Consider the following 24509-nt stretch of genomic DNA (forward strand, 5'->3'; position numbering starts at 1 on the left):
GGAGTAAATTTGCAAACGATGGACTAAGCAAATCCACCAAAAGACTCGAAAAGAAACCAGGGATAAGAGGACCCCTTCATGTGCGGCAGCCAAGGGGGGCTCTGCAAACTGGTTTCACTTCCATCTGGCTCCAAATATCCCCGCGCTTTATGAAGTCCCTCCGTTCTTCCGATTGTACGACAAAATGGTTTTGGGGACATGCCCTATGTGGGTTGCCTGAAGTGAGTAAAAGGAGGTGTTTTGTGCCTCGCCCACCTGAGAGGACACGAGGCAGCACAGCAGGGGGCCTGGCACCAGGGCCCGGACCGGGCCAGCCTCAGAGCGCAGTGCAGGTGAGGACCAAGAGCCATGCGAAAGCCACCGAGGGCCAGGTGTCCACCTCCAACCTTTCCCTACGTGGTCTGCTCAGCCCCCAACTCCGTGTTCTCACAGCTGGGTCTCGTCAGTGGGGTCCCACCACAGTCATCGGGAGCCAGGGCGTCCACTCCGTCCTTCAGGAAGGGACTGCCTGGGGCGTTGTCCTAGCTGGCCCCAGGCTTTGGTGGGAGCTAAGTCACATCAGCTCTCCTCCTGGGGGTGACATTTCAAGGATTGGAGGTTCAGTACAGGATTAACATCCTTCCAGTTAGCCCCTCCGAATGGAAACTTGAGCAGGTTTTGGTGTTTTGTGTGTGGGTGTTTTGTTTTTTTTACAATTTGTGTATTCAGATCTCTAAACAATGCATCACACAGTGTGTGTTTTTTGTGGGTTTGTTATTTATTTATTTTTTTGATTTATTATTTTTTTGTGAGCCTCTGTCGCAGGGTGTATTTAGTACCTTGCTTATACACTAGGGTTTTTTTTGTTTGTTTGTTTTTTTCATTGCTGTGGGTGAGCCCCGTTGCAGGATGCATTTGTATGGAGTCCTTGCTCCTGTTTGCTCATTGTTTGTTCACGGATTCATCTATTTTAAAACGAGAGCTCTGTAGGAACGGGCTTTCTCGGCACAGTGGGAATGGATGGGTAGGCTGCGTTCGGATTTGCCCTGCTAATGGTGAGTTGTCTGCATTCCTTGGCTGGGGAGTCACAGATTTGGGGAGATTAAAACGCATTCCAGAACTGGACTGGTATTATAAACAATGAGAACATGCCTTTTCTTGCCACAAGAATCTAGAGAAGCAGAAGATGGCAGGCCTGGAGGCGCAGAAGAGGCCGCTGATGTTGGCAGCGTTGAACGGGCTCTCCGTTGCCCGGGTCTCGGGGCGGGAAGACAGTCGAGCTGACAGTACCCGGATTCCCATGGACGAGAGGGTAAGCACCGGGCTTGTCAGGCATGTGACCCACTCCCTGTGCTCTGAGGATTCCAAAGCCCTCTCCTTGCCCAAACATGCCAGCACGAGGGTTTATTTGATGAATTAATTCTTCTATTTGAGGTTAGCGAGACGTAGTCTAGCTGTGTTGTAATAAGTGGGTCTGTTCCGAGCATCTCACGTTTCTTTGTGAAGTTGGCACAGTGATGGCTGCCTGGAGAGACCAGCCCCTTGACCATGGGGCCTAGGTCAAGTCACTCAGCGTCTTCCGGCCTCTTCCCCTTTTTGCGAAGGGAGAAAGTTAAACAATTGCCGTGACTCTCCATGTCGATGATTTTTATGAAAGATCACTATTATTTAGAAAGTGAGTGTTTTACCCAAGCATTTATAGAATTCTCTTAATATGCTGCTTAAATTGCATGCTAGTATTTTAGAGTAGAGAAAAGGGTTCCTTTGGTTCCTGAAATTGCTGTTAAAAAACAGGTGTAGGGTGCTAATACCGTGAGGGTTTTAGATTCCTGTCAGTATATGTGAAGTATTAGGATGTTTTTAAAGCAGAAGGGACTTCAGGAGAATTATTTAATCCAATGAATACCTATTATTATAAGTAGTAGTTTGGCCAAAAGAAAAAAAGAGAGGTCCTTTTATTTTAGTCCTCAGAACGGCAGGACTGTGCACCAGTAACATGTTAAAATTCAGCCCAGTAAAAGGAGCTGTGTATGTGAAGAAAAGGATGTTTGGATAATTAAGACCAAAAAAATGTCCTTACATTAAGACTTTAAACAGAGGTGTTAATAACAAAAATAGCCGTTGTGAATCTCAGCTCTTGCCTGGTCTTGCCAAGATTTGTCCTCTTGGAGGTATAAGTGCAAAGGAGATTGGTTATGGGAACTAGCAACGTGGTTAATGATGAGACCAAATCATTCAGCTTCCGTTGGCCATCTTGAAACTACTTATTAACGCCATCACTATCAATGTTTAAAGAAATCTGGTTGTTTTGTTGGGGGGTTTGGTTAAAATAGTTCAGTGAGCTGAAGATTCCTTTCTGTTGCAGTTCAGAACCCTGAAGAAGAAGCTCGAAGAGGGCATGGTGTTCACGGAATATGAGCAAATCCCAAAGAAAAAGGCGAACGGCGTTTTCAGCACAGCGGCTCTGCCCGAAAATGCGGAGCGCAGCCGGATCCGCGAAGTCGTCCCCTATGAGGAGAATCGAGTAGAGCTGATACCGACCAAAGAAAATAACACGGGCTACATTAATGCCTCCCACATCAAGGTGAGGCAGGGAGCCTGCTGGGAAGGTTTAAAAAAGATGGCTGGGTTAGAGGTAAAAATGCAGGGGGAGAAAATGTCCGACTGGCTGCCCTGTGCACCTTGGCTTGTCCCCAGACCCCGAGGGAATGTTTTTGGACGTCTGGGCTTTTCTTAGTCAACTGAAAGGGCATGCCTGTGTTTGCAGAAGGAAGGAAGCCTAGAGGCCACGGGGAAAACTTCAGGTCAGCTCCTTCCGAAGCTTGCTTGGTACAGAGGGTTTAATTTTTCTCTCTCTCAGGTTATAACTCTCCCCCCACAGCATATAAAAACCTTGAGTTTTCAGTTTGTCATTAGCAGATGGGGGAGACTTTGGAAGTCACGGGCATTGTCTTACTGCATGGAAGTTTTGGGGCTGTGCAAGGGCAGCGCAACTTACCCATTGCCCCAGGTAGTGCTACAGGTGAGGCCTTTGACACCTGAAGACCCCAAATCGCCTCGTATTTAGAAGAGTGGACTAATTTAAACATGAACCCCGAAGGTGCGCTCAATAGCGAGTCTTGCGAGATTAGCCGCATCATTCAGTATGTTAGTGTCTTTCCCTTTTGTTCATATTCCAATGACTTCAGACCTTTTTATCTCAGTACTTCATAGATTTTTAAAATTAGCTCTGTTTGACCCCCAATAGAATTCAGAGTTGTGGATACTTGTGTCCGTAGAGTTAAATGCCTCCAAATAGCTCCCCTTCGTCGGTGTCTCTAATGACAGCACACACTTGTTTGGCACGTCACCCTTTGCTCTGCCCTCTGGAGAAGACGAATGTATTCATGAGCAAATGTTAAAGCAGTTGTTCCAGGATGTTTTTAAACAGTGTCAGGTCCTCCTGATTAGTCTGCTCTGGTGAATAACCTCAGAAACCTGTTTCTGGCTTTGCCAGGAGTTACTGCCTTTCTTCATTGGACTTTGCAACTGTAGCCAAATCCTCCACCGTGCAGCCAGATGTCTGGCCCATGGATCCGTTATTAAAGTTTTGATACAAAATATGACGAGCGTACTCAGGTGGGGCATACTGCGTTTGCACACAGAGCATAGATAACCATATATATATTTTTTTAAGTATCTGGAAGTACTGTCCAAAGGAAATATGAAAGAGAAACATCGTGGGTCAGATTGCACATTTCACTCTTATTTTTGAGTGAGAACAAAAACAATACAAAACGCACCCAGGAAACCCTTAAGTAGACTGACCACAGCGTAACACATGGGCTTCGTTTCGATCACGAGACAATGGCCAGAGTAATGCAGCCAAACAAAGAGGCAACTCACACAGCTGCTTCTTGATAGAATGCCTATGGAAAGCTCGCATGGCGATATTATACTGTGTTGTTCTTTTGGCCAAGTCTCCTCTCCCATTTTCCATCTGCTGTCTGGAAAAAGCTGTCAGTCGGCATCAGCTGGGCCCACTGGGTGTCCTTAACAGGAGCTGTCCCTTCCCGGTGTTCTCCGGGGCCTACATTTCATCCGTGCATCCGGGTTAGACATGGGTGCGTTTAATAGACCCATGGAGCCTGCAAGAACTTGTCCATGTTTTTGGACTAGCGTCGTCTATCTTGCCAGTGTTTTCTCCCTGGGTTCCCAGCGGCCGTTAACACAGAACAGAGATTTATCTGCTCCAGAGGTGAAATCACATCTGTGAAATCCACCTAGTAGCATGGGTTGTTGCTTTTTTAATGCCGTTTTTAATGCCCTCCTGTCAATACTTGGAACTTGCTGGAAGGCCCCGGGCAGCAGCATCCTCTGGAAGTATTTATGGCTCCTATATGTTGGGTGCCAGGAAGGCTGATGTTGACAATCCCAGCTCCACTGATAACCCAGCTCCTAGCCAGCCAGCAACTATATGGATGTTGCCTCCCACCAGTACTTGGAAAACAGATTTCGCTTGCCAGCTTTGACCTAAACATGCCTTGTGTAATCAGACAGTAACTGACATTGTTGTTGTTTGAATCGAGTTAGTCTCGAGTTTCATAAAGTAAGGGAGGGGAAAAGTTTCAAACAACGATCCCTTCATTGCTCCTAGAACTCTCTAGAAATCTGCCGTGACAGGCATGTGAGAGGCCTGGCTTTGTGACACCAAGGCCCAGGCACGGAAAGGGACACAGAAAGAGTCCTTGCCAAAGGACCACCCGTTCAGCCAGACACTGTGGCCTTCAGCCCCTCTGGACGCAGCTTCTCATTCATGACTTTTCTGCTGCTGCTGAAATGTGTAGATGCAGAATTCTTCTCCCGAGATCACTCTGAGCCGCACAGGGTAGTGATTTTATTTTCCGAAACCGTCTCATGGCTCCAAAGTTCGGTTGGACGCTGTGGGACGACGGCACAAGGGGGAGTTAATGACGGAAGAGCGTGTGCTGTCGACTTAAGTGCCTCTGTGACGCCTGTACCGTGGGTGGCACAGCGGAGGGCCGGGCACCGCCGAGGTTTACAACACGCCGCTCACCGAGTGAGCCGCAGAAGGACCTCGCTCCCGAAGGCTCTCCGTCCACGGCGGCCTTCTCCGTTGTTTGACAGGGTGCCACAGAGCACTGAGTCTCCAACTGTGGGTCACAGTGTGGTATGGGGCATACAGTCATTCAGGAGTCAGGACCAGCTTGGTTTTTAAATAGACTAGAGTCGAGGAAAGAATGGAAATTATCAAAGTGCATTTCACATAGTAAGCACAGCTGTTGTTCCGGAAACAAATTCTGTTGGGTTATACACACATACGTTCCTTGTGTGTATGTGTGTGTGTGTGTGTTTGAAATGCACTGGTTCGTACATTACTGTGGGTTGCAGACAAAAATGGATGTTAACAGCATTTGCCTGCGGCCCGCATGGCCTCAGGGTGTTTGGTAATGGCACTGACCCATGTGGCCTGCCCTGGGTCAGCAGGTCCTAGACTTGGGGTCGCTTCACCAATGCTGTCCTTGGTTTGCAGGTGGTGGTTGGTGGGGCAGAATGGCACTACATAGCCACGCAGGGGCCCCTGCCGCACACGTGCCATGACTTCTGGCAGATGGTGTGGGAGCAGGGAGCCAACGTGATCGCCATGGTCACCGCAGAAGAGGTAAGGGGACAGCTGTCTGTTCCTGGCGGGGCAGGGGAGGGTGGCGCTGGCCAGAGAGGGGCTGTTCCAGACCTCTTCCGGCAGCACGGGGGGCTCTGCAAATCCTTTTCTCTTTGGCGTGCACGTGTTTTCTCTTCTGACGTCCACAGGAATTAGTTTTGCTTTCCAAAGACGATGTATTGCATCCCATTTTCACCAGCTTTTAAACTCCTTTCCCTGCCTGGCCATGAACTTAAAGTCAAACGCACACACAAAGAACCTGCTCACCCTTGTGTGCTGAACAAAGCCATGGTCTTTCCTTTTGGAATTCGCGGACCTGGGCTGCTCCGGGTCAGTAGGCACCGATTCCCAGCCCAGGCATGGCCCGCTGGCCTGCCCTCCTGCTTATCGGCGGGAAAGAGACCAGAAGTGGTTGTTCCTGTGGAGGTCTTTATTCTCTAGGGAGAGAAAAAGATTTTTCTTCTTCCTTTGCCAAGTCAAACAGTTCCACTGTCATAAATAGAGAACTCTACATGACAGTATGGAAATGGGCCCCAGGAGCTTGCTGTCTGTGGAGGGAGACTTTTTTGTTTGTTTGTTTCTTTTCTTGTCACATTTCAAGCTTAAAGAAAATTCTTGACCACTTCCTTTCCTTCTTTTCATTAAATTTTAACCTATGTTTTGAAGTCATTTAAGGGACTGGTTTCATGTGGTTTTTACCATATATAGTGCTACACACCCTTTGCTAATTTTTAAAAGGTAAGGAACAGAGAGAATGCGGGGGGGGGGGGGGGGGGGCCAGGCACGTCCTTCATTGACTGTTCCATGCAGTTACTTTGCAGAATGGCCCCAAGCTGGTGGTTAAAGGAACTTCACCTCTTTAAAGCCACTTGTCCTTCTCTGACCTTCGATTTGACCTTCCCACAGAGTTAATTCTCCTAAAATCCCTAGGACAGTTGTATCTTTTGGAATTGCATGAGATATAGTTGGGAGGATGGCATTCAACTTAACGCAGTGCACCATCCGTGCTAACCCGAGGGCCACGGTGCCTAGTAAGGGGGGCACAATCACTGTCCCCAGAGAGCTCACATCCTAGAGGGAGCGGTGGGAAGGGTAAGAACTGAGCAAGTCAACTAAGTTCAGACAGTGGCAAGTGCCCCGGAGAAAAAGCAAACAGGTAACGGGGGAGAGAGTGACTGGGGGCTTCTTTAGACGGGCAGCCCCTGCTGAGGGGATGGAATTTGAGCTGAAGCCTGAGTGACAGAAGAAGCCAGCCTCACCAACACGACGTCCAGGGATCTTGTGAGGCAGCGTCCAAAACTTGTAACTGAGTTTAGATGCTCAGCAGCAACATAAATTCAAGGCCTCAGAGTAATAAAAGAGGCAGGCGGCTTCGAACGTAAGAAGACTTCGCTACAGTCAAATAAATGAGGGGGAGCTTCTCTGGGTTACCCAGAGATGTGCTGTTCTGTAGGTGGACGGGGCATCAGGGCGTGTGTAAGGAGCAAGTCTCCCCGCGCTGGCTGCTCACTCCCACCACGCAGCGTCTCTCCGCTGTCTGTACCCACTCCCTGCCCTAGGTCCCCTTCTGAGCCCCCATCTCGTCCGTCATCCCCTCCAATGATTTCAGAACTGTACAGAAAGTTTAAAAATAAATGGTTGAGAAGGCACATTCTCAGAAAATATTGCCCGGGGAATGGAGAGAGCAAGGTGGAATGCCCCACTGTTCTCTCGTTCAGGGGTCGATTGAACTGAAACAAATGGGTCAGGCTGGGGAAAAGGTGGGGCACACACTAGGGGGTAGAGGCTGTGTCCGTCATCAGTGCATCTCATAGAGAGAGCAGAGCCCGGGGCTGGACATCAGAAATGCAGAACGTGACTTAGAACGACTGCTGGAGTCCGTCACTCCGCTGCCTACGGTCGCTCCATCACCTTCGGATGGCTTCCCACTGTCTGGGGCATGACATACAAACCCCCTGCCCTGGACCAAGACGCCTGTCTGGCCTCCTCTCGACCACCCTCCCCCATGCCTGCCAAACTGCAGCTACTCAGCAGACCCCTCTGTCTCTTCGACACCCCGCGCTGGTTTCCGCCTCCAGACTTTGCATTAGCTCGTGTCTGTAACATTCAACCACAGCTCAGTTGTGAATCTCTTACATTCTCCATCGATGTAAGTGCCATTGTACGTCGTCTTATGGGTCTTAGCTCAGCTTTATAGGACCTACTCTCTGATAGACACTGCACGGTGCTACTGAGTTAGTGACTTAGAAGCTATTTACGTTTTTCTCTGTCCTCAGATTTTAAGATTAAGAGGAGAAGAGCTTTCTTCCCCTGACTTATTTCCAATTTTGCTTTTGTGTGTGATTCAGGAGGGCGGACGAACCAAGAGCCACCGATACTGGCCCAAACTGGGTTCCAAGCACAGCTCAGCCACCTATGGCAAGTTCAAGGTCACCACAAAGTTCCGAACAGATTCTGGTTGCTATGCAACCACAGGCTTAAAGGTGAAGCACCTTTTGTCTGGGCAGGAAAGGACCGTGTGGCATTTGCAATACACTGACTGGCCAGACCACGGCTGCCCAGAGGATGTCCAAGGATTTTTGTGTAAGTTTTCCCTTCCCAGTCATGGTTTTACTGCCTGAACCAAGTGGTCGTATCTGTCGGAGGTGAAATGGAAAGAGGATGCTTTTCCTTAAGGGGCGAAAATGCCGTCACATTGATGTATGTGACCCTTCACCTAGTATATGCGGAACAGAGAAGATGAGTCATGTCACTTTCCATATTCTCTCTACTTGTGATGCAAATAAGCCAGAATTGTGGCAAACTAATGATTCTTCCTTGATTTGCCACTTTAGCTTCTCATTAATAATTCTTCTGATGCCTGCTCCCTGTCTAAACCTTGAAAACATTGTGCTAAGCAAAACAAACCAGACTCGAAACGACAAATACTGTATGACGCCATTTATATGAGGTACCCAGAATGCATAGCTTCGTAGAAGTAGAAGGTATAATAGAGGTTACCTGGGGTTAGGGAGTAAGGGAACAGGAGTTATTATTTGACTGGTCCACGGTTTGTTTGGAACAGTAAGAAAGCTCTCTATAGAACAGATGGTGGTGATGTTTGGACAAGGTTGTGAAAATGCTCAATGCCACTGAATTGTATGCATAGAAATGATTTACATGATAAATTTTATGTTGTATATATTTTACCACAATTTTTAAAAAACCCCACAAGACAATAAAATTAGGACATTTATTTTTTTGCTCTCACAAGCCCTGTATTTCCCGATAGCAGTAAATTTCAATCGGGACCTGTGATTAAGATCCTAGGAATTATTGAAATCCACTTGCAGGCTTGAAGCTGTAATTTTTAGAGTCATTCATTTACATACCTTTTCAGGCTACGCTTTACCTTAGAAGCACACTCGCACCCAGATTACACACAGTACTGTATTTGAAAGGCCACAGCTGGGTGTGTGCCCACCACGTGGCCAGTGCGGCTTGGACTGTCAGGACGCAGAGATGCAGCCATCTTTGTGTTAAAGATGCTCGCGGTCTTGTGAGACAGGCAGGCCAGCGATTACCGTCCAGGGGTGACAGCAGTACTGTCGTCTGCCTTTTTTTTTAAGGTTTCATTTATTTTTTAGAGAGAGAGTAAAGGAGGGAGAAAGAGGGAGAGAAACATTGATGTGCTAGAGAAACGTCAATGGGGATTGCCTCTCACACGCCCCCAGCTGGGAACCTGGCCTCCGACCCAGGCATGTGCCCCTCCCGGCAATCGGACTGGTGACCTCTTGGAGCTCGGACTGGCGCTCACAGGGCACCTGCTTTTTGATGATGGCTGCAGAGTTTCCCCTTTCTTCCTTGCCTAAATGTCTTGCCCTTGAGGGGAAAGCTCACTCCTTCCTGACCCCCAGGAAGGAGGCCCTAGGGCTCTCTGCCGGTTTAATGCCGTACCTGCTGTGTGGTTGCCTCCCCAGCTGGTGGGATACCTGTGGCCAGTGCAAGGCGACCGTCCTCTGGACACTGGATCAGGCCCACACCCTGAGTTTGCTCTGTTATTCCTTCAGAATGGGAGGCGGGAGGGAGGTGGGGAAGACAGAGAGGAGACAGGTTTTTAAGCACCCTTCATAAACTCTACGAGAAAGACTTGGATGCAGACTTATTGTGTTGATAAGGGTCTTTCATTTCTCATTCAAGTAATGATGGTACCACAGGAAGTGGAGGCTGTAAGGAGAGAAGAGAAAGGTGATTGGAACCACAGGGTCTAGAGCGTGAACTAGAAGGGTTTAGCGATCTGCCTGAGGTCGAACCGTCACCTGCAGCTCAGATCCTAAGAAGCAGGTCAATGACCTCCGCAGAGCTTTCTTTCCTCACCATAACATTCTTTTTATTTCCTTCTGGCGAGTTTTTACTAATTGATTGATTAGGATTTTCTCCTAGATGCAGACTGTGGAAACAGTAAAAGTAGATCAGAGTGATGATTAACTAACAACGCTGATAAAAGATTAAGCCTATATATAAGGTGGTTAAAGTTAAAGCCAGATCCTTTAAATCCGAACCAATGGCAGGAAAGCCCATCTGAATTACTGAGAAAATATTTTTAAATAATACAAATTTGCTCATTTCCATTCCTGAGAAACTCAGGACATGGGTGCTGAGTGGGGTCTTAGAAACGTTGGCCCTCCAGGCTTTAGCTCAGATTGCGTGTCTGCACTAAGGCCAAACTCTTTCCAGCCCCCAGAAGTCTTGATTGAGTGACAGCTTTATTAATGCAATGGCTAGAGGAAGTGCCCACTTAATCCCATCTCCTCCCTGCTTTCTGACACTGCATTCGATGAGGCACCTGCCTCACTGATCAGTATTTCTTTGACTTTTTAAATTTAGCATAAGAGCCCTGGCTGGCGCAGCTCAGTGCATTGAGCGCAGGCCTGCAAACCAAAGGATCCCGGTTCCATTCCCAGTCAGGGCACATGCCTGGGTTTGCAGGCCAGTCCCCAGCAGGGGACGCACGAGAGGCAACCATACATTGACGTGTCTCTCCCTTTCTCCTTCCCTTCCCCTCTAAAGATAAATAAATAATAAATAAAGATCTTAAACAATAAATTTAGCATAAGAAAACCCCGGTCTCTTTTGGGCAGCGTTGCCTTTTGTCAGATGGCAGCACCCAGTGCCGTTTGCCCGCTGCAGAAAAATGGGTTGGAGACTTCCTTCCGTGCGCAGCTCGCGGCAGCACCCAGCGGCCACCCCTCCGTCTGGTCAGCCCAGGCTGTTGTCCCCCTTGTTCTGTCCTGTCTCATTTTCCGTGCTTGCCGGTGGCCCTGGTAGCGATCGTTGCTTATTTTGGTAAATGAACCTCAGATTACTTTGTAATTCGATCAGCTTATAAAGGAAAGCACCAGTTTTTATTCACCGTATGGAAACAGGTGCTTTTCAGGGGACGAGACTGGTTTGCAGGCCCCTCCTTCTCTCACCCCCGTGGGCGTCTCCCCTCGTCCCCCGCACCCTGCTGCGTTCGGATGGGATTTTCCTGAGGGCGGAGAACCTCCAAATCCCCGAGCCAGCTACTGCAAACTCTCAGTTACTGAGGGACTTTTTCCAGTTTTCGGCCTGTTGGAGAACTACTGGTCTACCCCTTCTTTATTTATTATTTTTGATGATCACGAAGGCCATGGTTGCCGTGACTTTTGACTTGTGCCCCCCGTGGGGTGATGAGCAGAGCCCTGCGCAGCCCTGCTGAGCTCAGCGGCTGTCGGATGGGACAGGGGAGGTGGCGAGACCCCCGGTCCCAACACGTCACCTCCAGAAATGGGGCTGTGGGTGGCTTATTGTGAGCTACTCATTGAACCCTTGGAATCCAGGCCCAGAGGCAGGTTCCGTCAAGTCTTACTTTAAAATCTGGAAATGAAGTCAAGCCTCGGTTGACATTCACTCCTTCAGGGAGGAGAAGGGAGAGGGGCAGATGGATGCTCTTCCCACCAGAAATTGGCTCTGACAGGCGGGCAATGCAAAAGGCCCTAGCGGTCCCCTGATCCCAGTCTGCTGATAGCAGGAATTGCTGTAAGTAATGTCGAGGCTCATCTGCTTGGGGGATTTTGGGATTTGCAGAGGGGAAAACAGAATTTAATTTTTAAAAAAGGACTATTTAATTTAAAGGACAAATTCTCCCATGGACTAATTGACTCCCAGCTGGTCCTTTCTGGCTCCGGGGCTTGTACAGTGAGTACCAGCCAAATAATTAGTGTCTTGTAAGAACTGTAAATTATTGTTACTTTAAAAAAAAAAGAGTCACCATCAGTTTCCGCACCCCCCACCCCCTTCACTTGTATGCAAAGCCACGCAGGACTTTGGTGACCAGGTTTGCATTCCGTCTTGCAGCCTACTTGGAGGAGATCCAGTCGGTCCGCCGTCACACCAACAGCATGCTGGAAGGCACCAAGAACCAGCACCCCCCCATCGTCGTCCACTGCAGTGCCGGGGTGGGAAGGACCGGCGTGGTCATCCTCTCCGAGCTGATGATCTACTGCCTGGAGCATAATGAAGTGAGTCACTCGAGGCTTCCTGAACATGCCACCTGGGGGACAGACACATCTGCCCACAGCCACCCCTTCGCCCGTGCCCTTATTGTCCAGGGCCTGATTTCCTCTGTGCTGACCAGGGCCGTCCAGACCCGTGGTCCCTGCCGGGACGGTGACCCTCCCTGCCTCCTTATCTGTTGTCTCTCCCTGCGCCCTGCAGACACCCACAGCACACAGCAGAGGAGATCGGAGCATGAGATAGGAGCTGTTGAGAAAGTCCCATCTTAGTCAACACGTCCTTCCGGAAGTCGACCATGTTTTGTAGACAGTCTGGTTTTATTGTGGGTAATTTTCCCTGGCGGGTCAGGTGTAGTTTAGATGCGTCTGGCGAGTCTGAGATGTGTTTTGGCCTGGATCCTATGTGAAACGTGTGGAGTGTAAAACTGGCTTTCATTCTTGAGAGGGGGTTTCTTGAGAGGGGGTTATTGTTGGCTCTTGTCTAGGCCGGCTGCGGTATGGATGCGCTGAGCGGGTCCACCGTCTGCGTGTCTTTGCCAAGGTCACACCCAGCTCTTCTCCCTGGAGCAGGGGCCATGGCTGGGCTGGCTGCACGGCCGTGGATCCCCCTTATTGCTGTAGATCAGGGAGTTACTCTGAGGGGCTTCAGAGTTCATCAGGATGAAACACTCAGAAGTCAAGGCCAGAGAACATCTGCCCTTGTTTTTCTTAGTTGGGGTCCTCACAGCAGCTGTGTGGAGGAACTGGCCACATGTCTATTACCCTGCTCTGCAGGTGGGGAAACTGAGGCCCAGAAACTGTCTAGGGACTCGTCCACATTGCCACGTGGCTCTGAGGCAGCAATGCCTCCGTGAGAAAGGAGACCCTCTACCCCGGCCCCCGGTTCCTGCCAGTCTCCACTTCACCTCCAAACCCAAGTGTCATTTGGTTCTTGTTCATTTTCTAAATTACACAGCTTAGCGAATCCAGGGAAACTTTTGAAGTGGTTTGGTAGTTTTTAGGGAGTGTTACAACGCATATTCTGTGAAGGGATTTATGTGATAAGCTGCGCACTTACTCAATAGCATCAGCAGTTCAGAAATTGGATTAATTATGACTCCTCAAAATCTGTTATATTATAGTTTCCAGGAAAACAATAAATGCTACATTTAGACGTGCTCAAAGGGTTTTTAAACTCCCTGCTTATAAAGAGTTAACTCTGGAAACTTTTAGTCTGTACGGATAAAGGTTTGTGCGGCCGAAACATAGGATGGGAGTTTGGTATGATGTGGCCTGTCATTGAAAAAAAAAAACAAAAACAAAAACTAACAGTCGAGACGATGTAAGGGAGGTTCCATCATCTTCTTCGAGTTTTCACCCTGCTGTTTCCCATCGGAGTTCTTGCTTGTTTGCTTCCCCATGGCCCTTAGAAGTCTGCGTAAGTCTCTAGCAGAGTGAATAGCTTGTCACTTAGTCCCCGATGCACGCCGCGCTGGGAGTCGGGATGAGATGAGGTAGAACAGGAGACCCGTAACTCAAGCATACCGTGGGCTCCCCTGGGGGTTCCGTGGGCTCCAGGGGAGGATGAAGGGCCTTGTTGTCCCCTCCCCCCTTACGTGTCACTGCCTCCCCTCTCGTCTCACTTTCTTCCTCAAATTCTTTTTTTCTTCATTCCCTGTGCATGCCCCCTCTCCTCTTCCCTCCCTCATTTTCACCTGGAGAAGCTGTTTTCTCTCTCTTGTCTGACCTGAAAGATGGTTCTCTTGGGCTTTTTGGAGACCCAACAAAGGCCGGGTGTCTCTGATGCAGTGACGTGAAGGCTCACTGATCACCAGTTGTCACTGGCCCAGTAGAACATAAACAGCCCGCATCAGAGCCAGCCTAGCCCGGAGAGAGGGGCCGGCCCCTGGGGCCTTGCACAGGCTTGACCAGGGCTCAGGGGGCCTCATCTCCCTGGTGTGTACAAACATAGCAGACTTCCTCAATGCCCAGTTGCACGCCAGAACATTCTTTGTCGCAACGTGGTCAGTCCAAAAAGGACTTCTGTTCCCATTGATATTCAAAGATAGCTGGATGACTCATATGTTTCGCTTCCCTTCCCCAGCACAAATATAGCCGGCCTTGCCCGGCCCATTTCCCATAACCGCTGTGGGTAGATGGTGACGGAGAGAAAAGTTCTGTACTTCATCCTGCTCCAGGCCTGGCGAGTAAGCTTCAAGCCTTATTTTGGGAAAGGAGCAGAACGTGTTGAGTGTGTTCGTGTGTTTTTTCAGCAAAGATTTTGACAAGTTATCGAACTTTCCTGCCTTCGTTCCATGGCTTCTGCATTAACCCACTTTATGTTTTGCTCCGTTATCCACGCAGTTTTCATGTTGTGGCCCGTTGCTGTTGGTCGCTGAATGTTATCTGTACCACTTCAATGCCCCTACATTTTCTTCAGAAAGCAGCAGTATATGATGGTTTGCAATATCCTCTCTCGGCTCCCTGGATTTAGCTATGTGTCCCAGATTAGCTACTTACAAGGGACCAGGTTCCCCCTAGCCAGGCAGCAGAATGCCTTGGTCTGGCTGCTTTTCCGGATCATTGTCCCCCCTTCATGGAGGAGGGAGGAGAAAATGGCCTCTCGGCAAGACTGGGCAAGCATCCCCTGCCTCAGGATTCCTTGGGTTAGGAACAGTGGACACCAGTGGGCGTCAGTCTCCAAGGCAGCTGGGACCCTTCCCTCGAGGACCAGGAGAACCTTCTTTGTCTTGTCTCCAAACCTCATCAGAAAATCTCATCTGTGCTTGGGGCTGAGTCTTGCAGGCTTGTGATGGTGGTGGTGGTGGTGGTGGTGATGATGGAGACAGGAGTGGGGGTGGGGGAGGGGGTTGGGGGGGAGGAGTGGGGGGAGGGGTAGTGATGACGATGACAAAAATGAAAATATTACAGTAACAACAGCTAACCGGTATTTAGTGTTCACCGTGTGCCAGGACTAGTATAAGAACTGTATAGCTCAGGAAGCCTTCACTGTTAACTCTGTGAGAAGGGTCTTATTCGGTGCCTTGCACAGCACAGAGAAACCGAGGCACAGGTAGATGAAGGGACGTGTCCACCCCCCACACCCACGGAGCGGCAGAGCGAGGGGTGGCAGGTGCTTGTTCTTGCTCCAGTAACGTGGATACAACAGTAAGGAGCGCCCTTCGGTGAGAACTCGCTGTGTGCCAGACACGGTGCTGAGAGCTGCACATGGACTTCTTTACGGGGTCCTGGGAGGCGGGTACTATTTACACCCCACGTCCTTGCTCCGGAAACGTCACTGACTTGGGCAGGGCCACACTGCTGTTGGAGGAAAGCACCATGGTCTTTATTCACAGGGGAAGAAGCTGAGGCCAGGGGACGTCACAGGTCCTGTTGTTGGGCCGTGAGAGAGTTGAGAGGACCAGTCCAGGTTTACTTCTAGCCTCTGTGATTCCCCTTCCACACTGGCCTGTATTTCAAATAGAACATCCAGGGTACATGCCACCCGGGTCCTCCAGCTGCTGGTATAAAGTCTTCGACGGGGGGCGACTCAGAGGGGGCCGAGTCCTTGGCTGTCTCCTGTCCCTGCATGGGGACAGTGAGCGGGTGCTTCTCGGATGAAGGAACGAGGAACGACCCGTGGGAAGCTCTCAGGACCTTGTGCTTCTTCTCTTTTTTTTGCAGAAGGTGGAAGTGCCCATGATGCTGAGGCTCCTCAGGGAGCAAAGGATGTTCATGATCCAGACCATCGCTCAGTACAAGTTTGTCTACCAAGTCCTCATTCAGTTCCTCCAAAACTCCAGACTCATTTAAGCCCCAGACCCAGCTCCTGGAAGAGGGACCCGGAGCCGTCTTGCAGCGGGGGAGGCACCTCCAGACGGTGTCTGCATCCCCTGCCGGGCACGGATGGCTGGGGCGGACAGGACACAGGCTCCCTGAGGACCGGAGCCGAGATTATTCGTAAACACCATGTATTATGTTATATGAGATAATTTATTTTTCCCCTTTGGAATAACTTTTTTGGAATCATTGTAATGCAGTACTTTTCATGTGAACCACAGTTTGACTGATCTGCATTGTAACACGTTGGTAGGGAAGGTGGCCTGGTGGACCGTTTGGGGGACGGAGCCCCAGGGGAACGCATCTCTGGTGAAGTCGCAGCCAGACGGGGGACCAGCCCTGTGATTCAGCTTAACTTCTCCTGTCCGAATCGAAGGTGGCAAGAAAACGATTTCTTCCTAAAATATAAAGATCAGGGCCAAGGCCCTTTTCTGAAGGAAAAGCAATACCATTCCCTGGTATTGGGGGCTGATGATCCTTGGTGGGCACATCCCTCCCTTCTTCCTTTCTGTCTTCACCCTCAGGAGTCTTTGCCTGGCCCCCACCTCCAACCACAAGCGAAAGGTGCAGCAGCTGGAGGCAATCCTGCCCTACTGTGCAGCAGTGCTGTTGCCCTGGCTGAACTCAGAGCTCCGTTTGTGTCTCTAACGACCACCCCGTAATCGGGGCCCTGGAGCCCGTGTTTCCTTGCCGGGGGCTGCACCCTCTGCATTTGCGGCCTCTCCTCATTTGCTCAGTGGGTGCCAGGCTGGTGGCCTTTGAGGCCCCAGGTGAGGCCATCTGTGCAGCTGGGCCTCTTGCCTGACTGAAAGAAGATGATGGACCAGAGTGAGAAGAGAGGGGAGACAGGAAGGCCCTGGATACTCTATTGGTTTATGATGCGTTGTCTTGGGCAGGGGCCTGAAGGTCAAGGTGCTGGGGGTGTTCTGTCGGTCCATCAGTTACCAAGTTGGGGATGGGTTATAAAGGAAACAGTTGAGAAAGGTGGTCTATGGGGGCTGCTTGACACTCAGCAGGGGCCCTGGCTAGCAGCCACCCCGAGGGGGACCCCACTGTGCTGGTACCATCTCCAGGCCTTGGTCTGTGGGAGCAGAACTAAGCCCACTCTGGTCCTGGAGTCGAAACCTTGGCCCACGTGATGAAACATGGTGGTGTTCATCTCGCACAAAGTCCCGTGGGGGTCTCCGTCTCTCCATACAGCCCACTCTGGTCATCTGTGCTGTTAAGGCCAACTTCTGTGACGTTCAGTTCTCCCTTTGCCCCTTCCTGGGCCCTCATTGGTCACTGCCCTTCAGAATGTCTTAGGTTAGGACACAGGTGTTCCTGGCATTTTCCGTCTTGCTGAATTTGGGGGGATTGTCCCCTCTTCTCTAGTTTTCCTTGAACACAACTTTTAAATTGTGGTGTTGTTGTCACAATTCATCTCCGTGGTGTTGCGCCATGCCTTATTCATTCCACTGTTGCCTGCTTTCCTTTTCCTTTTTGTCGTCTTCTGAGCTGAAAAGGCAAACATACAAAGAAAGAATGGCATCAAATCAACCAGAAAGAAGAGAAGAGTGTGCCTTTGTGGCTTCCGGTCACCAGAGACCGACAGATGGGTGTAGACTCAGTTCCCCGTGAACGGCTTTGGCCTGTGAATCAACTCAGGGTCCCATCTCGCCGGATGGTCTGATGATCTTTCTCTTGTTTAGACTCAGAGGATCTGGTGTCAGAGGGCAGAGTGTAAGTATCTCTCTTATACTCCAAGGCCTAAAGAATCAGTCAAGGAGTGTAATAACTCCAGCCGAGCTCTGTAGATTCTGGCATTTTGGTGCATATTCTGAAAAAGAAAACCTTTAGCGAGACGTGTACTTTCAGTGGAATAGAGCTAACAGCCCGCCCTCTGAGACGCTCAGAACTTGGGTCGATGAGCAAAGAGGTGTTTGTTTCCCCTCCTCAGAGACTTCGGTCCTCGGGGTAGTCGGCGGCGAGGGGTGGCCGAACGGGCGGTCCACAGATCACCGCTTTAGTGTCTGATGAACGGCACCAGCCTTCCGCCTTCCTCTCGTGGGCCCCACCGTGGGCACCGTGGATGCGTCTCCCCAGGACGACGTGTTGATGATCTGCTGTCTCTGAGCTCATCGCTCGTGGGCCCCCCCTCATCCCACCCAGTGTTACCACCTGGTGCTGCAGGAGTGTTCCTGAATGCACGGTATGCAGGAAAGAACCAGGTTTAATGTCCAACCTCCCAGCCAAAGTTTATATGGAAACCCAAAAGGGGAAAAAAAAAAACCACTGGGAAGTTATTCCGCATCTTTCGCTTTGAAAAACAAAGGCCTTGGTTCCTTCAGCACATTTTGCCTCCGTTTCCCATCTCCAGCGCGTGCCAGCCTCTCTCCTGTTCCCCGAGCAGTGCCATTTAAACTTCGTTCAGTGGCATCTGCATAATCATTGCCCAGAGATGCTTTATATCTGGGAAGCCAGCCAAGGAATAAACCTTGAAGCACAGTGTATTAAATCAGTTATCTAGTTAGCGCGTTTGGAGTGAGTTCCTGATGATGGACCAAGTCTGAAGTTGGACTCTGTCGCTGCAGTTTGAGTGTGACAGGAGAGAATTAAAAATGGAGGCGGAGGGGAAATACCCCACCACAAAGACTTCAAACATTTTCAGGCTTTTGGTGTGGAAGCTGTCTGGTTGAGACATCTTTCTTTCATCCGCTGTCATTGGGGTGCATCGACCCCGTGTTTGGCCTTGTTGAATATGGTCACTGGATCGCGGGACGAGGTGTGACGACGTCTTTATCCCAGAGCCGAGCCAAGCCGAGCCTGGAGCTTGGTGGTTTCCTGGGCTCTAAGGAGGTACCACCTCTCGGTAAGAATGTCTGGCAGCGTTTCCGTGGGCACTGCCTCTCTGCCCACACGGGCGTAGAGGGCGATCTGTCTGCAATAGAGAGGGACATCAAACACGGATTTGTCACAGGAGGGCAAAGAGGATTGAACTCCTGTCCTTGGTTGGAGGGGAACGGGAAGATCAGGGACAGTGGACGCTTCTCCGCATGGAAGACGGGGTGATAGGCTTTTGGGGAAAGCCTGAATACAGAGGATTTCACTTCTAGAAGCTTCGTGGTCCTAGATTGAGAAGAGAAACGAGTGTTTTAACTGTAATCAATGCTGCTGTTTGCCTGGGTGCCTGTCCTTGGCCATCTCGGCCCCTGCCTCGGGCAGCCTGGACGGAGCAGCTCTGTGGGCTGTGCCGTGGGCCTCAACTACTGGCCCGCCCAGCGCCCCTGCACCTTTATCCTGTCTGCTCTCAGCTTCTGCAGTTCGGTCATCAAGTCCAGTGGGTGCAGTTGGGCAGCACCTTCATCCCGCTGCCTGCTTTTCTTATCTTTTCCGGCTTCCTAGAGCTGACCCACATGAAATTTGCAGGAGTTGGACCCTATTTTACTTACAATAACAGAAAACCCACATGGAGCGACCTCATACATAGAGCGTGTTTCTTCCCCCGAGGTAGCGCAGATCCCAGCACGCCGTGGCATGTCATTTCTTCAGACGAGAGCTCAGGGACACGGAAGCCCGCGTGGCGCTCTGTGTGCGGGCTGCCTGGCTGCAGTGAGGCCTGCCTCATCGGGCGCAGGCCGTTGGTGGGCCTGGAGGTCACTCTGCAGAGGCGTTAGCACCCTGTTCAGTCTGCCAGGTGGGGCTGGCCACCAGGCACAGTACTGTGGGGTGTCCAGCTGCCGTCCCTTCTGGTTGTGCCGTCTGTGTTAGCTGACCTCAGCCCGGTGTTTAGGGGACGTGATGTGTGGACCCCGAGGGTGTCCTATAAGAGAGAAGAAGGTGCTTTCCAATCTCTCTCCAACTCCTCGTGCATGTTTCATGGGGAAAGCGGGCATACTTACTGTTTTTTGTTTTTGTGGGAGATATGTCAGTCACTCGGGGTGGGGGGCAGGGGCAGGGGCCTTCTCGGGCATGTGCCAGGGAGCTTAGATGCAAGGGGGGACTGGGCCAGACCCATGTCAGTGGTCCTCTGCCCTCCATTCCGCCTCCGTGTCAGGGATAGTTGGGCTCCTGGTGTCAGAAATTCCCAGAAACCCCAGTAAGGAACCCCTGGTGGGCTCTTCCATGGCCCTTTGTGGGAATTCAGCTTTCTCTTTCTTGTCTCACCACAGAGTCTTCTGCTGCTGTGTTCGGTTGTTGCCTCTGGTTTTCAGCAGACGCCGCTTGTGCTCTTACGCAGTGATTTCTTTTGGTGCGCCAAATAACAGCCCATCTAGCACAACTTCCAAAGGCAGAAATGTGGGTTTTCCGCGGACACTGCACACACTGCCCAGCGGCCCACAGCTTCCTTCGTAGGTGACAAACCAGTTGGCCCTGTAGGGTGGACGTCTCTAAGATGCTGAGTTGTGTTTGACACTTCCCTTGAACTCTGAGCGATAAAGCAGGATGGTTCTGGTCGTTGCCTCAGTTTCTAAGACTTTCGGGGGCAAAAGACCTTAGTGGTGCATCTGTTGCCAGTCGCAGCAACACGCCTGGGAGAAACTGAGGTTTATCCAGGGAAATTCAGCCCATGCACTTGGGCGGGTGAGCGTCCTTATCCAGATAAGATTACTTTGCTTATCTTTTCTAGCTTAATGCATCTGCATCTGTTCCTCAAGGCCAGACTAAAAGGTTCTCTGCTCAGGTGTCCGTGAACTTGGCATTGAGTGTCTGGTGTCAGTTGATTTTGTAGGACCGATGGTTTTCTGTGGTTTGGGGCCGTCAAGGGGAGGAATAGCATCCGTTCCTGCTGTTCAGAGCTTTGACCGGCCCTCCGATCTTAACAGGAAATCCAAGGCCATGTCATTGTAAGACAGGAGGGCCGGAGTTGATGTACACCCTGAACATGACAAGTGTCCACATGGAAAGTCTCTGTTTCTTCCGCCACACTTGGGCCGTCCGGACCCTTCTTTCCAGAAAGTTCCATAAGCTTGTCCAGGGAGGACTTATGACTGGGGAGAGGAGGAGGGAGGGTTTTAGATCAACCCTGAGGTTGCTATGAAAACATTCATGGATTCACAAACAAGTTCCTGGACCCTAGAATGTCACTCACGCTCCTACCCCCCTTGCTGTGAGGCCAGAGGCTGGGCAATGGACCTCTCGAGAGACCGCACTGCCGTGTGGGGGGCTGTTTCACCCTCGCTCGCACTTTAACCCATGTTCTCACTGTGGTGCAGAGCGCGATGATGCCGTGGCGTCTGGTGGCCGCCTGGGTTTGCTGGTGGCCCTTCCTTTCTCTGCAGCGGTTTCAGCGGCGGGTTCTGCGCATCGACCTCCGTGACTCCCGGTCGGAATCACGGCCCCCCTGTGCCTTGGTTCTTCTTTCCTGCTGTCCCAGAGGCCTGCAGAGCATTTTCCCTTATGGCAAGTCATGTTTGAAATCAGGGTCCCAGCTCGGGGAGCGCGTCAGGACAGCAGTTGCAGTTGTTGCCTGTCTCGCTAGGGGGCGCGGCGGGACTGTGCTGTGCGGTCCCCCTCTTCATCCCGAGACACCTCATTCGCCAGGGGCTGTGCCCACCCACCGACCTCTGATTGTTCTCCACTTGCACAACGACCGGCTCTCATCAGCCCACTTTCTTCTCCCTCCCTATCTTGTGAGGGCAGTCCCTACACAACAGTTTAATCTGTGACCAGATTAGGAATCTGTATTAAACTCTTGAACCTCTCCAAACTGCGTAATCAGGAAATACGGTTTTAATTTCTAAAAGCTGTTTAGTTTTGAGGAGTAAGATAAGATCTGGCAAATGGGACTAAGCAGAATAGAAAGAGCCTGGACACTGCCCCGACCCACCCACGCGTTCCCTCGGTGACAGCCCCTTGCTCAGTACCAGTGGAGAGGGAAGCAAGGGTGGCTTTGATGGACCGCCCTTCTTCCAACGATGACTGAGGATGGCAGCACCTGCTGTTTATCCCAAGGTGAACATGCATGGATTCCCAGCGGCCGCACTGGGCAGAGTGGCGTCTGTAATCTGGTTAATTTGTTCCTGGGCTCCCCAGACCTTTGACAATTTGTGTTATGGTCAATTCTGTCATCTGGCGAGGCGGGGGCAGGGTGAGTTGTCGATCCACTCTGTTTGTAGCTTGCCCGTCCCTCCTTCCCCATCTCCCGCTCCCGGGAAAGGCAAATAAATACCTTCTCACAGAAAGTTTCAGGGAGAGAGCTCAAAGGATTGGGTCTGGGCTTGGTGTGCCCTGCGGTGGAACTGTCTTGCTAAAAATCTCAGGAATCCTGCTTCCCGTTTAGCATCAGTGGGGGGTCAGCGGGGGTGCCCGGAGTCCTAGGTGTTTCCCAGGGGCCTCCGACCCCCTCCACTGCAGTGTCACCTGATAAATCACCTTCACCCTGGGACTGAAAGCTGTAATTCAGAGGCCTTTTGTGTTCAACTTGAACACTGTAAAATGTTACCACAGTTGCCTTCCACGGAGCTTTCTTGCTGGTCTTCGGGACCTTAAATATCTAGTAACCTTACCCTTTCTGAACTAAGGTTCCTCTTCATCAGAGATGACTCCCTGGGTGTGTCCTTTGTCCCTTTAACGGTCCACTAACTTGCTTGAGGAGTCAGAAATGGGAAAAGAAAGTTTTACATATGCAGATGACTATTAAATATGTAACCTTACGTATAATCTGTGCTACATCAAATAACTAGTTTATTTCACTGGACGACTACTATGCTACTTAATTCAGTATCTTGATGCTTTCCTTCTCTGTGTTTTATAAGACGTTGCAAATTGCGGCATCATCATTCAAATACAATTGACATTATCAGCTTTCATTTCTAAACGATACAGAGACAAGCTCCCAGTTTAGAAACCAGTTTGTTCGTGATGTTCTCGGATTGGCCCACAGGAACCTCCTGACTCCCAGCAGAGCTGAGATTTCGGGCTGTGTCAGCCAGAGCCTGCTGGCTATTGCTGTGGGCTGACCTGGAAGTCGAACCACCTGCCAGGCTGTTGCGGTGAGAAATGCATTCCAGGTTGGGGCTTGGGCTCCTGAGTTGCTACCTTGCAGATGGAGGTCTCCTCTCTTTACTACCAACTTGTAAGGGGAGAGAGGGAGCGAGGAGTTTGTAAGACATTCCCTAAGTTGGGAAGTGTTTACCGATATTCATGCCAACTCGACTTTGTTATAGGCTCCCTCTAAATTTAATAATATTAAAAGCCTTAAATAAAACTATGCATGCTATTCTATATGCTTTTTTTTATATCAGTTAATAAGCTTGTGCTTGGCAGTTTTGTACACAGTTACGAGGTGTGTAAAGCTGACTTTTGACAGTATTTTTTGCACTGTTTCCTTTCTGTTTTTATAACGTCTTATTTAGATACTGTTACGAAGTTGCGTATCTGTTCTCACTGCCATGATACGGCTGTGAAATGTTTCATATGTGCCTTTACAAAGGTGAGATCTCTAATCTAACCTTTTTTTATAAAAGATGTCTATTGATTTAACATATGCAATAAACCTTTTTTTTTCCCAGAAAAAAAAAAAGTTGAATGTTCTGTCTTCTGTACTATGTATGTTTGTTATTGGTTGAAAGTATTGCAATGAATCACTTTTAGGATTATTTTCCTAGGCACAAGTGCCTGGGAACATCTGCGTTTTGGTTTTTTAAAGCCCATTTATCTCTACCCACTTTTTATTCTAACTTGATCATACTAAATACTTAGTTGGACTTTGCAAAGTTGCCATTGTTCGAACTGTATCTCAATGGGGTGCATGCCAGGCAGATGGAGGGAAGATGCCCCAGAAATGGGCACTTCTCACGGTCACGGTGAAGACCCTCAAGAAGCACCAGGTCCCTTCCCCCAACTGTCATTCACTCAGATGCCACACTGTGGACCTGGAAAAAGCCAGGCACCAGGCTACTAGAGAAGCCCCAGATTTTAGTTTTTGCCTTTCAACGTTCATCCACAGCCCAACTCATCTGTAGCGCTAGACGTGGCTGCCCCAGCCCTTGTTTTTCCCAGCCCATCGATGGCCAGCGACATACACGCTGAGCCCCTGGTGAGGACGGTGGACACTCTATCTTGGCTGGGTGACAGGGCAGTAGCACTGCGCCTGCAAGTAGCCTCTTTCCAACCTTGTCACCGGACCAGGAGTCCTTCACCTACTGCAGGGCCCAGCGTGTTCCCGTCGTGAAAGTGAGAACACCATACGCCTGGTGCCAGGAAGTGGCGAGTGTCTCCCTAAACATACAAATAATCCTGGGTGTGTGTTCACTCTGACAACAGAACAGTTACAGCTCTTGAAAGAAAAGCCACATAGTATTTTAAAAAGATGATGAGCTAAAATGCCAATGAAAATGGAGAGACGTCCAGTCCTGTGGCAAGAGAAGAGGTACATATACTAATTTGTTTTTATCTTTCAGGGACTGAGTAAATAGACTCATTTTGTTTTCTTTGGTTGATACAGAGAAAAAGTGGCTTTATTCAATTGAAAGAGAAAACACTAACAAACATTAGTAGATGTTTTTGAACTCCAAATGGAGCTGGGAAAGAAACTTGTAAGAAAACAAAAG

At 50.0% G+C, this 24509-nt stretch overlaps 1 protein-coding gene across 2 annotated transcripts in view; it reads left to right on the forward strand.

Annotated features, from left to right (window-relative positions):
• Positions 1-23479, forward strand: part of PTPN14 (protein tyrosine phosphatase non-receptor type 14) — a 159671-nt gene extending 136192 nt beyond the window's left edge. For both annotated transcript variants that reach the window (XM_037034869.1, XM_037034870.1), the window contains exons 14-19: positions 1148-1291; positions 2345-2563; positions 5513-5641; positions 7990-8224; positions 11999-12162; positions 15820-23479. In XM_037034869.1, coding sequence (XP_036890764.1) covers positions 1148-1291; positions 2345-2563; positions 5513-5641; positions 7990-8224; positions 11999-12162; positions 15820-15948 — 1020 coding nt within the window. In that variant the 3' untranslated portion in view covers positions 15949-23479. The remainder of the gene's footprint in view (positions 1-1147; positions 1292-2344; positions 2564-5512; positions 5642-7989; positions 8225-11998; positions 12163-15819) is intronic.
• Positions 23480-24509: the final 1030 nt, after the last annotated feature.

Source organism: Sturnira hondurensis, unplaced genomic scaffold (genome assembly GCF_014824575.4).
Source record: "Sturnira hondurensis isolate 20B ecotype Veracruz unplaced genomic scaffold, ASM1482457v3 Scaffold0022215, whole genome shotgun sequence".
In the NCBI taxonomy this organism is placed as follows: Eukaryota; Metazoa; Chordata; class Mammalia; order Chiroptera; family Phyllostomidae; genus Sturnira; species Sturnira hondurensis.